This window comes from Trichechus manatus, unplaced genomic scaffold (genome assembly GCF_000243295.1).
Source record: "Trichechus manatus latirostris isolate Lorelei unplaced genomic scaffold, TriManLat1.0 scaffold00057, whole genome shotgun sequence".
NCBI classification, from domain to species: Eukaryota; Metazoa; Chordata; class Mammalia; order Sirenia; family Trichechidae; genus Trichechus; species Trichechus manatus.
The window spans coordinates 15,104,312-15,121,051 of record NW_004443993.1 but is presented as its reverse complement, the minus strand read 5'-3'; the positions used below and the strand labels follow the sequence as shown (position 1 = coordinate 15,121,051).

At 61.8% G+C, this 16,740-nt stretch overlaps 2 protein-coding genes across 4 annotated transcripts in view; one reads left to right on the top strand and one right to left on the bottom strand.

The window, feature by feature from the left end:
* Positions 1–9,274, top strand: part of ARHGAP45 (Rho GTPase activating protein 45) — a 15,901-nt gene extending 6,627 nt beyond the window's left edge. Inside the window, exons 8-23 of one of the 3 annotated variants that reach the window (XM_023733338.1) lie at positions 26–87; positions 207–305; positions 391–471; positions 2,766–2,954; positions 3,871–4,008; positions 4,246–4,436; positions 4,916–5,037; positions 5,123–5,206; positions 5,292–5,393; positions 5,498–5,670; positions 5,793–5,981; positions 6,055–6,192; positions 6,345–6,583; positions 6,724–6,934; positions 8,148–8,241; positions 8,489–9,274. In XM_023733338.1, coding sequence (XP_023589106.1) covers positions 26–87; positions 207–305; positions 391–471; positions 2,766–2,954; positions 3,871–4,008; positions 4,246–4,436; positions 4,916–5,037; positions 5,123–5,206; positions 5,292–5,393; positions 5,498–5,670; positions 5,793–5,981; positions 6,055–6,192; positions 6,345–6,583; positions 6,724–6,934; positions 8,148–8,241; positions 8,489–8,772 — 2,396 coding nt within the window. In that variant the 3' untranslated portion in view covers positions 8,773–9,274. The remainder of the gene's footprint in view (positions 1–25; positions 88–206; positions 306–390; positions 472–2,765; positions 2,955–3,870; positions 4,009–4,245; positions 4,437–4,915; positions 5,038–5,122; positions 5,207–5,291; positions 5,394–5,497; positions 5,671–5,792; positions 5,982–6,054; positions 6,193–6,344; positions 6,584–6,723; positions 6,935–8,147; positions 8,242–8,488) is intronic. The other 2 variants (XM_023733339.1, XM_023733340.1) reach the window with 2 other exon arrangements.
* Positions 9,275–10,546: 1,272 nt separating this feature from the next.
* The window catches only part of POLR2E (RNA polymerase II, I and III subunit E), a 9,447-nt gene continuing 3,253 nt past the window's right edge, over positions 10,547–16,740 (bottom strand). The window contains exons 3-8 of the mRNA XM_004378518.2: positions 14,167–14,282; positions 13,162–13,242; positions 12,805–12,863; positions 12,612–12,690; positions 12,245–12,325; positions 10,547–11,604 (exon numbers count right to left, since the gene is read on the bottom strand). Coding sequence (XP_004378575.1) covers positions 12,260–12,325; positions 12,612–12,690; positions 12,805–12,863; positions 13,162–13,242; positions 14,167–14,282 — 401 coding nt within the window. The 3' untranslated portion in view covers positions 10,547–11,604; positions 12,245–12,259. The remainder of the gene's footprint in view (positions 11,605–12,244; positions 12,326–12,611; positions 12,691–12,804; positions 12,864–13,161; positions 13,243–14,166; positions 14,283–16,740) is intronic.

Sequence of the window (16,740 nt, the reverse complement as noted above, 5' to 3'; positions counted from 1 at the left end):
CACCTCACACCTTCCCTGCCCGCAGAACTGGAGTTCGCCAAAGGCCTGCAGAAGCTCGTCCACAACTGCAGACAGAGCGTCACACAGGTGAGGGGGCGGGGGTGGGGGTCCCTCCTGCCGGGGAGCAAGTCCAGGGGTGCCAGCGGTCACTGCGAGGACTGAGGGAGGAGGCAGGGCCGCGCCCGGTGACTGCCCCCTCTCCGCAGCCCCACATGCCCCTGCTGTCCATCTACTCGCTGGCGCTCGAACAGGACCTGGACATGGTGCAGGCAGCTGGCGGGCTGCAGACCCAGAGTTTCCTGCAGGTGGGCGGGGCGGGGCAGCGCGGTGGGCGGGGCAGCACAGTGGGCGGGGCAGCGCGGGCCCCCCACTCACGGCCCCTCCCTGCAGCCCCTGACCCAGCGGCGGCTGGAGCATGAGAAGCGCAGGAAGGAGATCAAGGAGTCGTGGCACCGCGCCCAGAGGAAGCTGGTACGACGGGTGGTGCGGGCGGGCCCCGGTGCTGGGCCGTGCGTGCTTTCCTGGTTTGGGGGGACCTTCCAGTCCCATCGCTGGCCGTCATCAGTTCAGAAACGGGGTGGAGCGGTGTCTCCCGTGGTTACAACAGGCCGGAAGAGTCCGGGGTGATTCTGTCCATGGGACGCTACTCCCCTCCCTGTGCTCTTCTGCACTGTCTCAATCGCGCTGGCTTCACTCTTGCTTAACTTTTGGCTGTTAACAGGGTGCGCGGTGAGAAGTCCCCTCCTGCCCTAGGTCCCTCTCTGTGGTTTCTGTGGCTCCTACCAGCAGATGCTGGCGTATGCATCTCCCCTCCCAGCCTTTGTACCCTGTGTGGCAGCTCGCCAGGTACCCGGTTGTGCTCCTGGGATTTCGTCCTCTCCCCGTTACCGAGAGGCTCATCCCTTTTCTCAGCTGTGGGAGGCACCGAGGTTTATTTCGCTAAATCTCTACAGACGGACATTCTGGGTGTTGCTGAGCTGCCGCTATTACAAACATCACATCTGTGACCAGCTTACACCCCCACTTTGCAGCGTGTGAGTGCTTATCTAACATCGGTGTCCAAAGTGGAATGGCTGAGCCAAGGGGCTCGGTGTATGTGCTCCCCTAGGGGTCGCTGTGCACTCCTCCACTTGTGAACTCTTGGTTCACAGATCTTGCTCACTTTGGGTTGGACTTATGATTTGCCAGAGCTCTTTACATATTATGGAACTCAGCCTTTGGTGATGTGAGTTACTGACTTCTCCCAGTTTGTTTGACTTTTGATTTTGTTTGTGGCCTGTTTTGCCAGCTAAAAATTTGTGATTGTTAATAGGGGCTGATTGTTACTAGTGGCTGATGCTTGTAATACCTGATGGTTAGTGTCCGCCAGGATTCCCACCTTATGGAGACTGGCAAAGAGCATACGAATGCCTACCACCAGGAGCAGTAACCATAAGATGTCAGCACACTCCATGGCTTGCAGGTGTTGAGGTGGCCAATAAAAACACGACTCACACAGGCTCTGGGCAGGAGTCTTTACTCACACAGAGAAGAGGCAGCGAGGTGGTCAGCTCTAGTGATGGGTGCTGGTCCCCATGGCCAGCGGGCCTCTCCCCACAGCAGCAGCTGACACAGAAATGGTCTGCACCCACAAGCTGCAGAAAAGAGGGACCCCTTCTCTCCCCGTCGGGAGATACAGCAGTGGGCTTGGCCAGGTGCCATATAGGCACATGCTTAGCTAAGCAGGCCTGGGGACAGTGATGTGTGCTCAGGGCAAGAGGGGAGGGACATGCTGATGGTCCATCAGCTGCTATGGAATGTGCTGGGTCAGGGCACCTAACAGAAGGGGGTCAGGCCACATGCTCATCCATCCAGGACTCGGGGCCGCCACATCTGGTCTCGAGCACAAGGTGCATTGGTGGTCACAGGGGAAGGTGGCAGGCCGCGCTCGAACCCCCGCCACAGTTACTTAGCAGCTGAGTGTTGTACTACCTGGAGGTTAGTACTACCTGGAGGTTAGCACCACTTGGTGGTCAGCACTACCTGGTGGTTAGCACCACTTGGTGGTCAGCCCTACCGGGAGGTTAGCACCACTTGGTGGTCAGCACCACCTGCTGGTTAGTACTACCTGCTGGTTAGCACCACCTGCTTGTTAGTACCACTTGGTGGTTAGCACTACCTTCTGGTTAGCAGTAGCTGTTAGTGGTAACTGATGTTAATAGTAACAGGTTGTCGGTGCCTGACTGTCCGTTGCAGTCTTTCCTTGCCTGGCTCTGGAGTTTGGGGTCAGCCACTGCACGGCCCTGCACAGGCTGCGGTGACTTTCTAGAACTCCCCTGTGGTCTCTCCGAGTCCTTTTCTTCATGTGTGAGCCTCTGACGGTGCAGCCTGTGAGGGTGTGCGTGTGGTCCCCGAAGGCCCCTGGTTTTGGCTGAGCTCTTCCTGCTGACCCCGAGGGTGCCTGACTTCCTGTCGGGATGGCCTTGCTGTTCTCCAGAGACAGAAGTGAAAGGGACCGCTAGGCCGGGTGGGTGTAGGTGCTGGCGTGCCGCTCAGAGCTCAGCTGGGCCTGCCTCCTGGGCTGTACGGTGGGCCTGACCAATGCCCAGGCCTTTGGGTCCTATCATGAGTGTCCCCTCGTTGCTGGGCTGTGGGGTCTCGGTGGGAGAGAGGTGGGTGGCAGAGGTGCCATGTGTGGCATCCGGCTGGCTGGAGTGGGAAGCAAGGCAGGGCTGGGGAGCCAGTCCCTGACAGGTCAGACCCGACCCCGCCCTCGTGCCCCGCAGCAAGACGCCGAGGCCAACCTGCGCAAAGCGAAGCAGGGTTACATGCAGCGTTCTGATGACCACACCAAGGCACGCCTGCTGGTGGCCAAGGCGGAGGATGAGCAGGCAGGTGGCGGGCCCGGGGCCGGTGGTGCCGCCTCCAAGAGCCTGGACAAGCGGCGGCGGCTGGAGGAGGAGGCCAAGAACAAGGTGAGGGCACGGGCGGGGCGGGCTGCACCCGCCTGGAAGTCCTTCCCCGAGTCAGGGTCCTGGGGCCACACAACAAAGCCCCACACGCCGGACGGCTGCAAACAGACACTCTCTCATTCTCTGCTCTGGAGGCCAGGAGTCTGAGTTCAGGGTGTGCGCAGGGCCCCGCTCGCTCCAGAGGCTCTAGAGGAGGGTTCTTCCTGGTCTCTCCCGGCTTCTGTGGCCCCAGGCATTCCTGGGCTTGTGGCCACATCAGTCCCTTCCCTGCCTCTGGGTTTGTCTCTCAGTCACCGGAGTAGGACCTGCCTTCCTCCAGCATCACATTGTGTTAACTGATAATGTCCCCAAAGACCCTCTTTCCAAACAAGGTCATGTTCACGGGCGCAGGCTTAGGATTTCAGCGTATTGTTTTGGGGACGCCGAGCCCTGGGGGCACAGTGGTTAAGAGCTCAGCTGCTAACCAAAAGGTTGGCAGTTCGAATCCACCAGCCGCTCCTTGGAAACCCTACGGGGCAGTTCTACTCTGTCCTATGGGGTCGCTACAAATTGGAATCAACTTGACAGCAGCGGGTTTTGGGTTTGGGTTTTGGGGACACAATTTACGCCACAGCACCTGCTTTTGCACTTGCTGTTCCCTCTGCCTGGCCTCTTCCCCCAAGTATCCCCATCACTCCTTGTAACCCTGCCCCCCACCCCCCATTCAGGTGGCAGCTTCATTACGACCTCCTGGAAGCTACCTCTCCAGCCTTTCTGAGTCCTGTCGACTCAGCCCTATTCCAGGAGATTCTAGCACATGTATCTTTTTGGGGGACACAATTCAACCCACAATACCCCTTCCTGCCTGGCTCAGCGCTGGGGTTCCTGGGGGGTCCCCTGAAGGCTGGGCCGGGCTGAGGCACCGTGTCGTCTCCCCCAGGCGGAGGAGGCCATGGCTACGTACCGCACGTGCGTGGCGGACGCCAAGACGCAGAAGCAAGAGCTGGAGGACACCAAGGTGACGGCGCTGCGGCAGCTGCAGGATGTTGTGCGGCAGAGCGACCAGACCATCAAAGCGGTGGGTGCAGTGAGGCTCGCCGGACGGGGGCGGCGCGTGGGGCGAGGGCGGGGGAGGGCGGGGTGCGGGCAGGGCTTGGCAAGGGGCTGAGGGCGGGGCGTGAGGGCAGGGGGCGCAGGGCGCACGTGGGGGCGAGGACGGGACAGGGGTGAGGCGCGGGGCGGGATGAGGGCTGTCCGGCTGCAGAACTGGCTGCACCCCTGACCGCGCCCCGCGCGCGCCCCGCCCCGCCCGCAGGCTACCATCTCCTACTACGAGCTGATGCACAAGCAGACGGCGCCGCTACCCGTCAACTTCCAGATGCTGTGTGAGAGCAGCAAGCTGTACGACCCCGGGCAGCAGTACGCCTCCCATGTGCGCCAGCTGCAGCGCGGGGAGGAGCCGGACGTGCACTACGACTTCGAGCCCCACGTCTCGGCCGGCGCCTGGTACTGCTGCGCCCGCCCACCCGGGGAGTCCCACAGAGCTGGGGGCTCTAGAGGACAGGAATGTGTGCTCTCTCGGCTCTGGAGGCCAGAAGCTCAAATATAGGGTGTGGGCAGGGTCCCTCTGGGTCTCTTCCAGCTTCTGGGGGCCCCAGGCGTTCCTGGCGTGTGGCCGCATCACTGCAGTCTCTGCCTGTCTAAACATGGCTATCTGCCCTGTGTGTCTCTTCTTATAAAACACCCTCAGATGGGAATAGGGTCCACCCTGCTGCAGTATGACCCTTGTGAACTCAATTTCATCCGCAAAGACCCTATTTCCAAACAGGGTCACGTTCATGGGCGCCAGGGTCAGGACTCCAACGTTATCTGTTTGGGGAACACAATTCAACCCACCACAGGGAGCCGGTTTCCTACGTGTAGGTGGGTGGGTGTAAAGCTGCCTCGGGGACCCCCTTTATGGCCCTCTTCCCGGTGCGCCCCAGGTCCCCGGTAATGCGCGCTCGCAAGGGCAGCTTCAATGTCAGCGATGTGGCGGGGGTGGAAGCCGGCAGCCCCTCCGAGGCAGGAGGATCCGAAGAGGGGGCGGTGACCAAGGAGCGGAGGGGTGAGTGCCGGGCGGGGTGGGGGCACAGGTTGGGGGAGTGGGTGCTGCCTCCCGCCACCCATCACAGAGACGCGTCCCCCACCAGGTGGGCGCGGACACCAGGTGCACAAGTCCTGGCCCAGCTCCGTCTCAGAATCCGACAGCAGCCTGGATCCGGGGCACGGCTCAGGTGAGGGGCTGTCTGGAGGAGGAGCAAGGGTTCAGGGGGAGGTATCCACCCACTCAGGAGTTATGACGCCCTGTCTCCTGCTCAGGGGACTTGAAGAAGTTCGAGCGGACCTTGTCCAGCGGCACCATGTCGTCCAGCGAGGAGGTGGACCAGGAGGGTGGCCCGGAGGCATCGGCCTTCGAGCAGGGTGAGGGCTGTGCCCCAGGGGTGTTGGGGAGTTGGCCCGGCCCCGCCCTGCCCTGGGAACCTGCGAGCGCACCTCAGGCCCTACTGACCGTCTGCCCGCCCCAGGCGACCTCAACGGCGCGGCCCCCGCGCTGCCCGTGGCCGTGCCCAGCGGGCCCTTCCGCAACGTGGGGCTGTCCAAGGCGGCGCGGACCCACCACCTGCGCAAGCTGCGCACGCCTGCCAAGTGTCGCGAGTGCAACAGCTACGTGTACTTCCAGGGCGCCGAGTGCGAGGAGGTGGGTGGGCGGCCACGCGGGGGAACCGGGATGAGCCTCGAGAAGGGGGCTGTCGGCCGGGCGTGGGGAGGAGCAGTTCCCCACCCGGAGGGGTTCCGCTCACCCTGCACCCCCCTCGCCAGTGCTGCCTGGCCTGTCACAAGAAGTGCCTGGAGACGCTGGCCATCCAGTGTGGCCACAAGAAGCTGCAGGGCCGGCTGCAGCTCTTCGGCCAGGACTTCGGCAGGGCGGCCGGCAGCACCGCAGACGGCGTGCCCTTCATCATCAAGAAGTGCGTGGGCGAGATTGAGCGACGGGCGCTGCACACCAAGGTGACCGTGCGTGGGGGGCCTGGCGGAGAGGGCGGCTGGGAGGGCGGAGGCTGACGGAGCCCCCCCACCCCAGGGCATCTATCGGGTCAACGGGGTGAAGACGCGCGTGGAGAAGCTGTGCCAGGCCTTCGAGAACGGCCAGGAGCTGGTGGAGCTGTCGCAGGCCTCACCCCACGACATCAGCAATGTGCTCAAGCTCTACCTGCGCCAGGTGAGCAGGAGGTGGAGCCGGCCTGGCGTGCGAATGAGAATCTGGCAGGGGCGTGGTCAAGACCCTGGTGGGCGGGACCAGCATGCGGCGGGGGTGGTGGGGTGGTGCTGGGGGTGCTTTAGGGGGCTGACACCGCCCCGCCTCGCCTCCAGCTGCCGGAGCCGCTCCTGTCCTTCCGCCTGTACCACGAGCTCGTGGGGCTGGCCAAGGACAGCCTGAAGGCGGAGGCTGAGGCCAAGGCGGCGTCGCGGGGCCGGCCGGACAGCGGTGAGAGCGAGGCAGTACCCGTGGCTACGGTTACGGCTATGGCGGTCCGGCTGCGGGAGCTGCTGCGGGACCTGCCTCCCGAGAACCGGGCCACGCTGCAGTACCTGCTGCGGCACCTGCGCAGGTGAGGGCGCCCGGCCGCGGGGGGGTCCTGGGGGACACGCTATAGTACCTGCAGCACCTGTGCAGGTGAGAGCACCCTGCCTGTTGGGGTGGTGTTCCCCGGGTCCCCCCAGCCCCGCTCAGCCCACCGCCCGACCCCAGGATCGTGCAGGTAGAGCAGGACAACAAAATGACACCCGGGAACCTGGGCATTGTGTTTGGGCCCACCCTGCTGCGGCCGCGACCCACCGAGGCCACTGTGTCCCTGTCGTCCCTGGTGGACTACCCCCATCAAGCGCGCGTCGTGGAGACCCTCATTGCGCACTATACCCTGGTCTTTGAGGATGAGCCCGAGGAGGTGCCTGGGGCCCAGGTAGGGTGGCGGATCCCAGGTCCCTGTCTTGGTGGATGGCGTGGGGCAGGGGTCCAGCCAGCGTGGGCACAAGAAACAACAGGGAGACATGGGATGTGGACGGACATGCAGGCTCGGGTCTGGGATGGGCCAGGCCAAGGGAGTCACCAGTGCAAAGGCGCCAGGGCCGGCGCTCGCCGGCTCTGGGCTGACATCTGACGCCCCTGGCCATCCCAGGGACACCCACCAGCTTGTGGCCGCTCAACTGGGGCGTGCCTGCCCCACTGAGTCTTGGGCTTTCATTGCAGCCTGTAGGAGTGTCCTGGGGCTGTCCCCACCAGACAGATGGGGAAACTGAGGTTGGAGGGGCCCAGGAGAGGGTTCAGGCTGCGAGGAACCCTCTTCACCTGGGCTGGAATTTCAGAGAAGGTTTTATCCCCTCCTGTCTGAGTGGCCTGGGCCGCCGTGACAAAGATCCACATGCTGGGGGTGCTTAGAAGAGGTGTTCATGGTCTCAGGGTTCTGGAGGCCAGAAGTCTGAAACCAAGGAGTCGGCAGGGCCACGCTTTGTCCAGAGGCTCTAGGGGAGGGTCCTTCCTTGTCTCTTCCAGCTTCTGTGGCCCCAGGCGTCCCTGGGCTTGTGGCCACGTCACTCTCCTTTCTGCCCCCATCCTCACATGGCCGTCTGGCCTCTGTCTGTCTGTTCTTCTCAGGACATCTCTCAGCTGGAACTAGGACCCACCCTATTCCAATATGATCTTCACTTCTCAAAAATTCTATTTCCAAAACAAGGTCACAGTCAGGGGTGCTGAAAGTTAATCTTCAATGTGTCTTTCTGGGGAAACAGATGAGCCGTAACAGCCACGCTCTCCACACCTCCTCTCCTAGCAGCATCCTGCCCCTTTCTCAGCCCTTGTCTTATCTCCTCCAGCGTCTCCCCGTGTCTGGGCAGCAGGCTTCTGGGGGGCAGGTCAGGGGGGTTTGTGGCCAGTGGGGTGGGAAAGCCGGGGCCATTGGTGCCTCTGAGGCCTCTCCCCTCACCGGTGTGATGTCCGTGCCGGGGCTGGTACCTCTGTCTGGCATGTTCTGCACCCACTGAGCAAGTTCTAGGATGCAGAAGAGCCGTGCAGTCCCACTCGTGCAGCAGTGGGATTCCTGGGGCCTCTAGTTAACTGACAAGGTGGAGGGGGCGTCGAGCTGCAGCCTGGCCTCCCTGACCCCATACGCCCTGCAGGAAGGGGCCGAGGTGGTGGTGCAGGTGCCATTCCAGGAGGTGGGCAAGGTGGCAGCTGAGCCCACGCAGGAGGAGGCCGAGGATGGGCCCCGAGGTGAGTGGGGGTCGGCCACCTGTGCCAGCCATGCTCCCGCTTTCCTTTAATCTCTGTCCTCCTGTCTCCTTCTGTCTCTCCTCTTCCTTCTCTGCCCTGTCCCTGTCCCTCTCTGCCCTTCTGTCTGTCTGTCCCTATCTCTCAGTCCCTCTTTTTGTCTGACTCTGTCCCTGTGTCTCTGTTTCTCGGTCTATTCCTCTCTCTCCCTGTTCCGCTCTGACTCTGTCGCCCTCCTGGACTCTCCTAGGATCTCACCTACCGTCCAACGACTCAGACTCAGAGCTGGAGGAAGCCTCGGACCTGCTGTTGTCGGTGCAGGCGACCTACCTGGAGGAGGAGGCGGCGCGTGGCGGCGGCAAGGAGCCGCTGGAGGCTCCTGATGACGGAGCGGAGGAGCTGGCCCAGCAGCTCTTGGTGTACAACACCAACCAGTCCAACAACGCAGCCGGCGCCCAGCTGCCCAGCATGAGGTTCCGCGCTGGCTGTATCATGGGGGGCATCCGCCAGGAGAGGTGGCCCGAGCCTGTCTGAACCGTTGGGTGGTGGGCAGGGATCGGCGTCGCTGGCTGCCTAGGCGCAGCTGAGGAAGGAGTCCTGCTCATGACTCCCCGCCGAGGCGGGCTCTGTGCCATCAAGAGTGGATGCCACGTTTCAGCCTCACTGTGTGGAAGGCAGTTCCAGACGCCCAGCTGGAGGCTGTGCACTTGTGGCTGGACGCTGCCTTCAGGACTTTTCCAGAAAACCTGCTTTGGGCACCTACGGTTAGGGATACGATGGCATCTCCCACAGGTCCCGAGGTCTTCTCTGACCTGCATGTCTACTTTGCTTAAATAAAATTTTAGGCTGAGTCTGTCTTCTCTGGCCACGCAGTCTGGGGACAGAGTGCCCTTCACCCTTGTCCTTGTCCTTCTCACTGGGGGGTGAGGGACAGAACTGACCCCGCAGAGGGGCCCACCACCGGTGGTCTTCAAGGTGGTCTATGCAAACTCTCTGACGTAAAAGAGCCCCTTCACATGGACTTCTTGCTCAGCGCCGTCCAGGAGAACGTTCCTGATGACCTAAATGGTCTCCATCTGTGCTAACATGACAACCACGGGCCCCACGTGGCCACTGAGCTCTAGAGGGGTGGCAGGGGTGACTGAGAGGCTGAGCCTTCAATTTTACTTTAAGTTGCAAGAGCCTCCCAAGGTCCTGGACAGTACAGGTGGAAGAGACGAGAGCACCCCAATTCCCGTCACTGAGGCAGCGTTGCATGCGGGCCGCTCACATACACACCTACAGGCAAAGGCCCGACCGGGACGGCAGAGCAGGCCCAGCTGGGAGGAGGACTCGCAAGCGGGCCTGGGAGGTTCCGTGCGCAGAAAGGAAGCCCCACGTGTCACTGAGAAACAATCAGACCACATGTGCACCCACATACGATTAGAGCTATGAGGGCGAGGGGGCCTTGCTTTTCTGCTGGAGGACAGCCCCCAGACCTGCCACACCGCGGCAAGGTAAGCGGCCCAGCACATGAGGAACAGATGCGGCATCAGGGCCGCAGCTGAGGGGGGCCCTCACCTCACCCTCGAGAAGGCTTTCTGAGAGAGTAGTTATCAGAAGGAGGTGATTGTGGTTGGCAGACAATGGCCCGCTGCCTGTTTTCTAAATAAAGTTTTATTAGCACATAGCCACGCCCATTCCTTTAAGTACAGTCAGCCGGGGCTGTCACCCACCCTACAACAGCAAAGCTGAGTAATTACAACAGCAATTGTGGCCCATGAAAACAGAAACGCTTCCTCTCTGACACTTCACAGAGAAAGGCTGCCAGCCCGTCTACACGGAAGAACTAACAGAATGACCTAACCGGGCAGTGTTCAGCCAGGCTGCAGCTCTCCCGTTTGTCAGCATTACTCAAACAGCAAACCTCACAAAAAACATCCTGTCCCCAGGAGCAACAACGACTCTCCAGAACCTGGGCTGGGCTTTGCACGGGGACTTGTGAAGTGGCACCTGGTTCGCACACAGCACGATTCACAACGGCCAAAGGTGGGAAGGCCCACGTGCCCATCAGCAGATGTTGGATGGACACAGCGTGGTCCAGCCACACCGTGAAATGCTATTCAGCCGTAGGAAGGAATGAAGCTCTGACACGTTAACAACGCGGATGAACCTTGCAAACGGGATGCTCAGTGAGAAGGGACGTGAAAAGCCACATGGTGTCTGATCCCGGTGACATGAACTGCCCAGGACCGGCAAGTCCACAGAGGCGGTGTGGCTCAGTGGTTGCCAGGGGTGGGGGTGGGGGAACGGGGAGTCACCGCTTAGGGGCACTGAGTTTCTGTTAAGGGTGATGGAATGTTCTGGAACTGGACCAAGGTGCGTTTACTGAAACCACTGAATTGTGCACTCTAATACGTTAGCTTTCTTGGGTTAATTTCACCTTGAGGAGAACAATCGGATGTAAGGAAAATGACAACAACACTCCGAGGCATCACCACACCACGAGCAAGGGCGAAGGGCAACGGCGAGCTGTCGTCCCCCCGCACGGCTGCGGTCCAGAGACGGCCCAACAGGGTGCAGCCAGCACAGACCAGCCGAGAGGACGGCCAAGAGAACCGGCTGCTCATCACACAGAAGGGTGACGGGGGAGACGGGGAACGGGCAGGACGCCACCGCCCTCGGGACTGGACGCTGGCAGTTACCACCTCCAGCACGTTCCCTGCGGGACCCCACCTGGCAGCTCCCTGTGGGGGACATCTGTGTGAGAGGAGAGGAAGTGAGGAGGAAAGCATGTCCCTGGTCGCCGTGTTAGTGTAAATACGCACTGGAAAGGCCAGAAGGTGAGAGAGTGACCCTGGGCAGTGACCAGGGAGTATGGCTGTGCCAGCAGGGCACTCATGACGAAAGGGGACAATTAAACTACGCTGCAGAGACCTGTCACAGGGGCCGCACGCTGTAACCCTGCCATCCTGCTCAGATTTCTCAAACACACAGACGCGGTTACTCAAAAGACCTTTAACTTTAACAACACCCAGCGTTCAGCACTGACTCACAACTTGACGTGCTCTTAACCTCACCCCTGGCTGAGTTCAGAAACACACAGGGGGATCTCGGGCCGGCGAGCACGGGGCCCCTGGAGCCGAGGAAGCTGAGAAGACCCAGACTCTCTTCCACGACGCTGGCTGCCCAGGGCTGGGTCCTCGCAGCCCCTCTTGCTCTCCTCGGGCCGTGGCCTGTGTGGATCCAGCACCATCAGCACTGACAGCCCGCCAGGCCCCAAGGACCCACCGCGGGGACACCGTGCGTCGCCAGCCACAGCACGCCGTCCTCATCCTGGCCGGTGTCCTGAGGGTGCTGGTCCCCACGGTCCGTCTGTCTCCGGGGCTGAGTGAAGAGGGTGACCCTGTGAGCGGGCACCCCAGGGCTGGATACCCTGCCCCGCCAAGAAGTCCAGGCCCACCCTGCAGGTGGTAACAAGCAGGGCTGAGGCCTGCGACAGGGCACTGCAGGCACTGAGATGGCCTGAGAGCACGAGGTGGGCGCCCAGTGCACAGACACAGGCCGTGGACCACAAAGGGGAACAGCCGGGCTCTGATGCAGCACTCTGGGGCTCGGCAACATCTAGGTCCCCAGGGGGTAGGGCTCCTGAGAACAGAGAAGCCCGTGCTCAAGGTGGACTGGGGTCTGCCAGAGTGGGGTCCAACAGTGCAGGCACTGCCCCACCTCAAGTTCCCAGGATGCCAAAGCCCCTCCCAGGCACTGCTCAGGGCGGAGACCTGACATCCCCTCCTGAGTCCCCAGGTTCCCAGCCCTCTGGAAGGCTGGTCTCCCACCTGCAGCGGCTGTGTGAGAGCTGAGGCAGGTGTGCATGATGACGCCTCATTGACACCCAGTGCCCTTGGGTACCCAGGTGGACCACGAGGGTGGGGGGGTGCAGTACATAGGGAGCTCAGACACACCCTCTCTCTGCAACACCCCTCCCAGCCCCTGCTTCTTCCCTGCCCCGTCCGAGCAGGGCCCTCACCTGCGGGCGTGTCCGCTACTGTACGAGCCGGTAGGTGATGTACCTGCCCGCCGTCTCGCTGGGCCGGATGATCTTCACCACCTGCAGGGGGCGGGCGGGGAGTTGGGGGTGCAGTCAGTGTAGGGGCTTTGGGCACAGACGGGGTCTCCAGGGCACACAGGGCGGTGGGTCCCCCCAGTGACCGGGCCCTGCCCAGACCTCGGGCTCTCCAAGAAGGGAGTCTGCCAGCACCAGGGGAGGAGCTGCAGGGACCAGGTGGTGTGGGCCTCTCCTCCCTGGGGGGCTGCCTCTCAGGCACCTGGATTCCTGCTTCTGGCCCCACCCCTGAGGGCCCCACCTCTCAGTCCTGGGAAGGAGCCCCTCTCACCTGGCCGCGCTTTATCCCGAAGTATCGCGCAACCGGGTCTCCGGCCTGGATCCTGGGCAGCTGGTTCTCCCGGAGTTTACTGGGAGGTGTGGTCAGGGAAAAGCCACATGGGTGTCCAGGGGAAAGGACATAAGGCACGGGGCAGAGGGGACAGGGGAAAGAAGCGGGGCCACAGGGGGTCCAGAAAGGATACTATCGGGCCAGCAGCTCCGTCACCTCCTCCTTGGTCATGACAACGTGCTCGGGCACCAGCTGCGAAGAGAAGAGCCACCACTGCGGCACTGGGAGGGGCCCGCCCGCTCGGGGGCCACGCCCAGGGGGCCACGCTCTGTTCTCCTCCTGGAGGATCCCACCCCGCCTCTGGGTCGCCCAGCCCCCAGGCCCCCCAGGAGCTGCCCCACCTACAGGCAGAGCCAGAGTCTCCACCCAACCCCCCACCAGCTCCCCCCAGGCAGGGCCTCCCTGTTGCCCGGTTGCTCACGGGTCCACACACAGGCAGGCTGGGGCGTCATCCCCGCGTCCCTGTTCTCACAGCTGCATAGGCACTCACCTCGTGCTCCGTGATGTTGATGAGCAGCTCCTGCTGCAGGAACTGCTCCAGGATGTACTTGGGGGCCATGTCGACCAGAGACTGGCAGGAGACTGCAGTCAGGGGAACTGGGGAGAGCACCCCAACCCAACCAGAGACGGGGCAGTGCACCCCAACCCGACCAGAGACGGGGGAGTGCACCTCCAGCCCGACCAGAGACGGGGGAGTGAACCCCCAGCCCGACCAGAGACGGGGGAGTGTACCCTAGCCCGACCAGAGACGGGGGAGTGTACCCTAGCCCGACCAGAGCTGGGGATGGGGAGAAGACACTCAGAGACCAAGGGGAGCGAGCTCCCAGCCCCTGGGCTAGAGGCCCTGGACACAGCCCCTATTCTGTGTCCCCCTGCCCCTGGGAGGGCCTCTGTGTCATAAACCAGGGAAACAGCCCGGCGTCTGTGTGGGAACTGTGTCGTGAACCGACGGCCCGGGAGGCAAAGGCTGGTACCGTCCTTGCGCCTCCATTAGCCTCATTTACTCCCATCTGACCGACGGTGCCCAGACAGGGACCTGCCCTGTGGGCCACCCAGAAGGACCCACCCAATATCCGCCCACCCAGAACCAGGGCAGGTGACCCAGGGCCCCCAGGCAGAAGCGTGTGCAGCCCCCCTTTCCAGTCGGGGTGGGGGTGCCCTGGGTGAAACCCACCCGGTCTGGGCGTGCAGAGGAGGGGGGCCCACATGCGGGAGGAGGCCACACAGGGAAGGGGGGCCGCACAGAGGAGGGGGCCCGCACAGGGAGGAGCGCCACACAGGGAAGGGGGACCGCACGGAGGAGGGGGCCCGCACAGGGAGGAGGCCACACAGGGAAGGGGGCCGCACGGAGGAGGGGCCCGCACAGGGAGGAGCGCCAGGAAGGGAAGTGAGGTACGTTGTTCAGCCTCAGAACCAGAAGGGAAGCGGTCAGGGCTGTCGCAAACAGGCGACCACTTCCTGGATGGGCCACGTGTGCCCGCCCGCAGGTGCCCACCTGCTTGGCAGAGGGCGTCATGCCCTGCTGCACCACGATGAGGGCGCGGGTGATGTTCTCCTCTTGCATGCGCTGGCAGTACACCTTGATGGTCTTGATGCCCACCTTGGGCTCCTCTGTGACAGAGCGAGGGCTCAGGCAGCTGCGGCCCCGCCCGCCTCCCCTCCCCCCGCCAGGCCTCGGTTTCCCCGCGCAGAAAACAAGAGCTGAGCCGCTGGTTCCCTAAGCACGGGGCAGGCTGCTCCATCACCCGGGAGCCCAAAGAAGGCCTGACCCACTGGGCCCAGCAGACCCTGTTCTGGGGGAGAACTGGCTGCATGGGGTCTCCCCAAGATGCGTGCCACCCAGGACGCAGAGAGTCTGCCGGTGGGCAGGCGCCAGGCTGGGGTGTGTGGAGGATGAAGGGACACCATCCAGGCGTGGCGAGGGCTCCAGGAGCACGGCAGAAGCAGCAAGCACCACACAGCACAGACACATGGCCCAGCAGAGCCGAGCTCAGACTCCAGCACCCAACGCACCTGTCGACAGCTGACTGATTCTTACCAAGTCCATGCAAGGGGGGCGGGAAGGAAAAGTCTCTCTACTCCATGGTGATGTACAGAAGGGTTTCCACAAGCAAAAGAATGAAGCTGCCCTCACGCCTCACACAAAATTAACTCAAAACGGACCAAAGACCTAAATGCAAGAGCTCAAACTTCTGTAGGGAAAGGCCAGGTATGGCTTTTTAATAGCAGGTTCTCAGATCTGACGCCAACAGCGCCGTCGACAAAAGACACAGTGGATGCGCTGGACTCCATCAAAATTAAACGCTGTTGTTCAGCAAAAGACTTCCAAAACAGTGAAGAGACACCCCACAGACTGGAAGGAAATGTCTGGGAACCACAAGCTGGATAAGAACTGAATACCTGGAATATATAAAAAACCTAACAACAAAAAGATAGACCACGCAAACACTATACTAACAACGAGCTCGGGAAGATCGTCCAACAGATACGAGAGCAAACAGCCAACAAACACAACAAGCGGGCACACCCGCTTCGCGCGCACCAGGATGGCTCAGAGCAAACCAGACAAGGACGTGGGGAAATTGCTGATGGCAACATAAAACAGCGCAGCTGGGGTGGAAACCAGTCTGGCGGTTCCTTAAAACACAGAGCAGCCACGGCACCCAGCAATTCTACTTGTACGTCCACACACCCAGGGGACTGACCGCCGTGACGCAGACACACACACAAGTACCCCCGTGTTCAGCACAGCGCTGGTCACCGAAACATCCATCACAACGTGGCAGAAACACACAAAGAAATGCTACTCAGCCCCGAAGAGACATGAGGTCCTGGTGTGGCCACAAGACGCACGGGCCTCGAAACCATCGTGCGGGATGAAATCCGTCAGTCACAGAGGCCGGGCGTTCCACGAGCCCGCTCACGGCCCAAGCCGTCCTTCCCAGCTCTGCTCCCATCTGCCTGAGGCCCCAGGGCACCGGGTCCAGACTCAACACCCTGATCTGAAACCCCTGCTCTGCTGCTGCTTCCCAATCACAACATCCACCTGAGCCCCGAGGGACGGTACAGACTCCCCCAGATTAGGGATAACATCACAATCTCACAGACAAAGGTACAGAGACCAAAGCTGTGGGAGCGGTGACGAGGGGTGGGAGGAAGTGGGAACGGGCAGCCACTGTTTCGGAAGCGGTGAGCTTCTGTTTATGATGCTGGAACAGTCAGCAAATTACTGAACGATCACGGGTGGGACACACAACACGGTTAACGTGACTGATGTCACTAGACCGTGCACGTGAAAAACGTCCACTTGGCAAATATCTGCACGACAATAAAAAGATAAAACAGAGATGACTAATCCAAAAAACAACAAGAACCGCACAGCAGTGTTTTGGAGTATTATCTTCCGAGCTGCCGTGGAGGGCCCACAGCCCGAGGCCCTGCCTGCAGACTGGTAGGTGTGTGACTCGGAACGGGGCCTGGGGAAGGCATGCGATCAATTCTTGCCCCTCCTGGCTCATCACAGAGGTTTCTGGGACCAACGGCGCCTTCGATCCACTGGGAGGGCAGAGCTGCTTGTCTCTCTGGCACGAGGTGGCTGCCCAGGGCAGAAGAAAGGGCGCCTCCCAAAGGTCAGACTCGATGTCTCCCACACTGGCCTCCACTGCTCTATCAGACTGAGGGCAGACGCCTGAGAGACCCGCAGTGCTGCTGAGGGTCCCCATTAGCATCACCCCAGAATAAGGATGCAGAGAACTAGTGTGGGTGGGCACACAGGAGGAGGGGAACTGAGCTCTGCTGGGAAAGAGGGGGTCTCACAGGTGCAGAAAAAACAGAAGCAGGGAGCTGGGCTCATGTAGCCAAGCCTGGCTGCCAGGCTGGAAGGCTAGAACACACCCCGGGTGGTGGGCAGCGGGACAGGAGGATCTACAGACAGGAGAAGGAGGAGGAGCAGACAGGAGGAGGAGGAGCAGACAGGAGGAGGAGCAGGAGCAGACAGGAGGAGGAGGAGGAGACAGGAGGAGGAGGAGGAGCAGACAGGAGGAGGAGGAGCAGACAGGAGGAGGAGGAG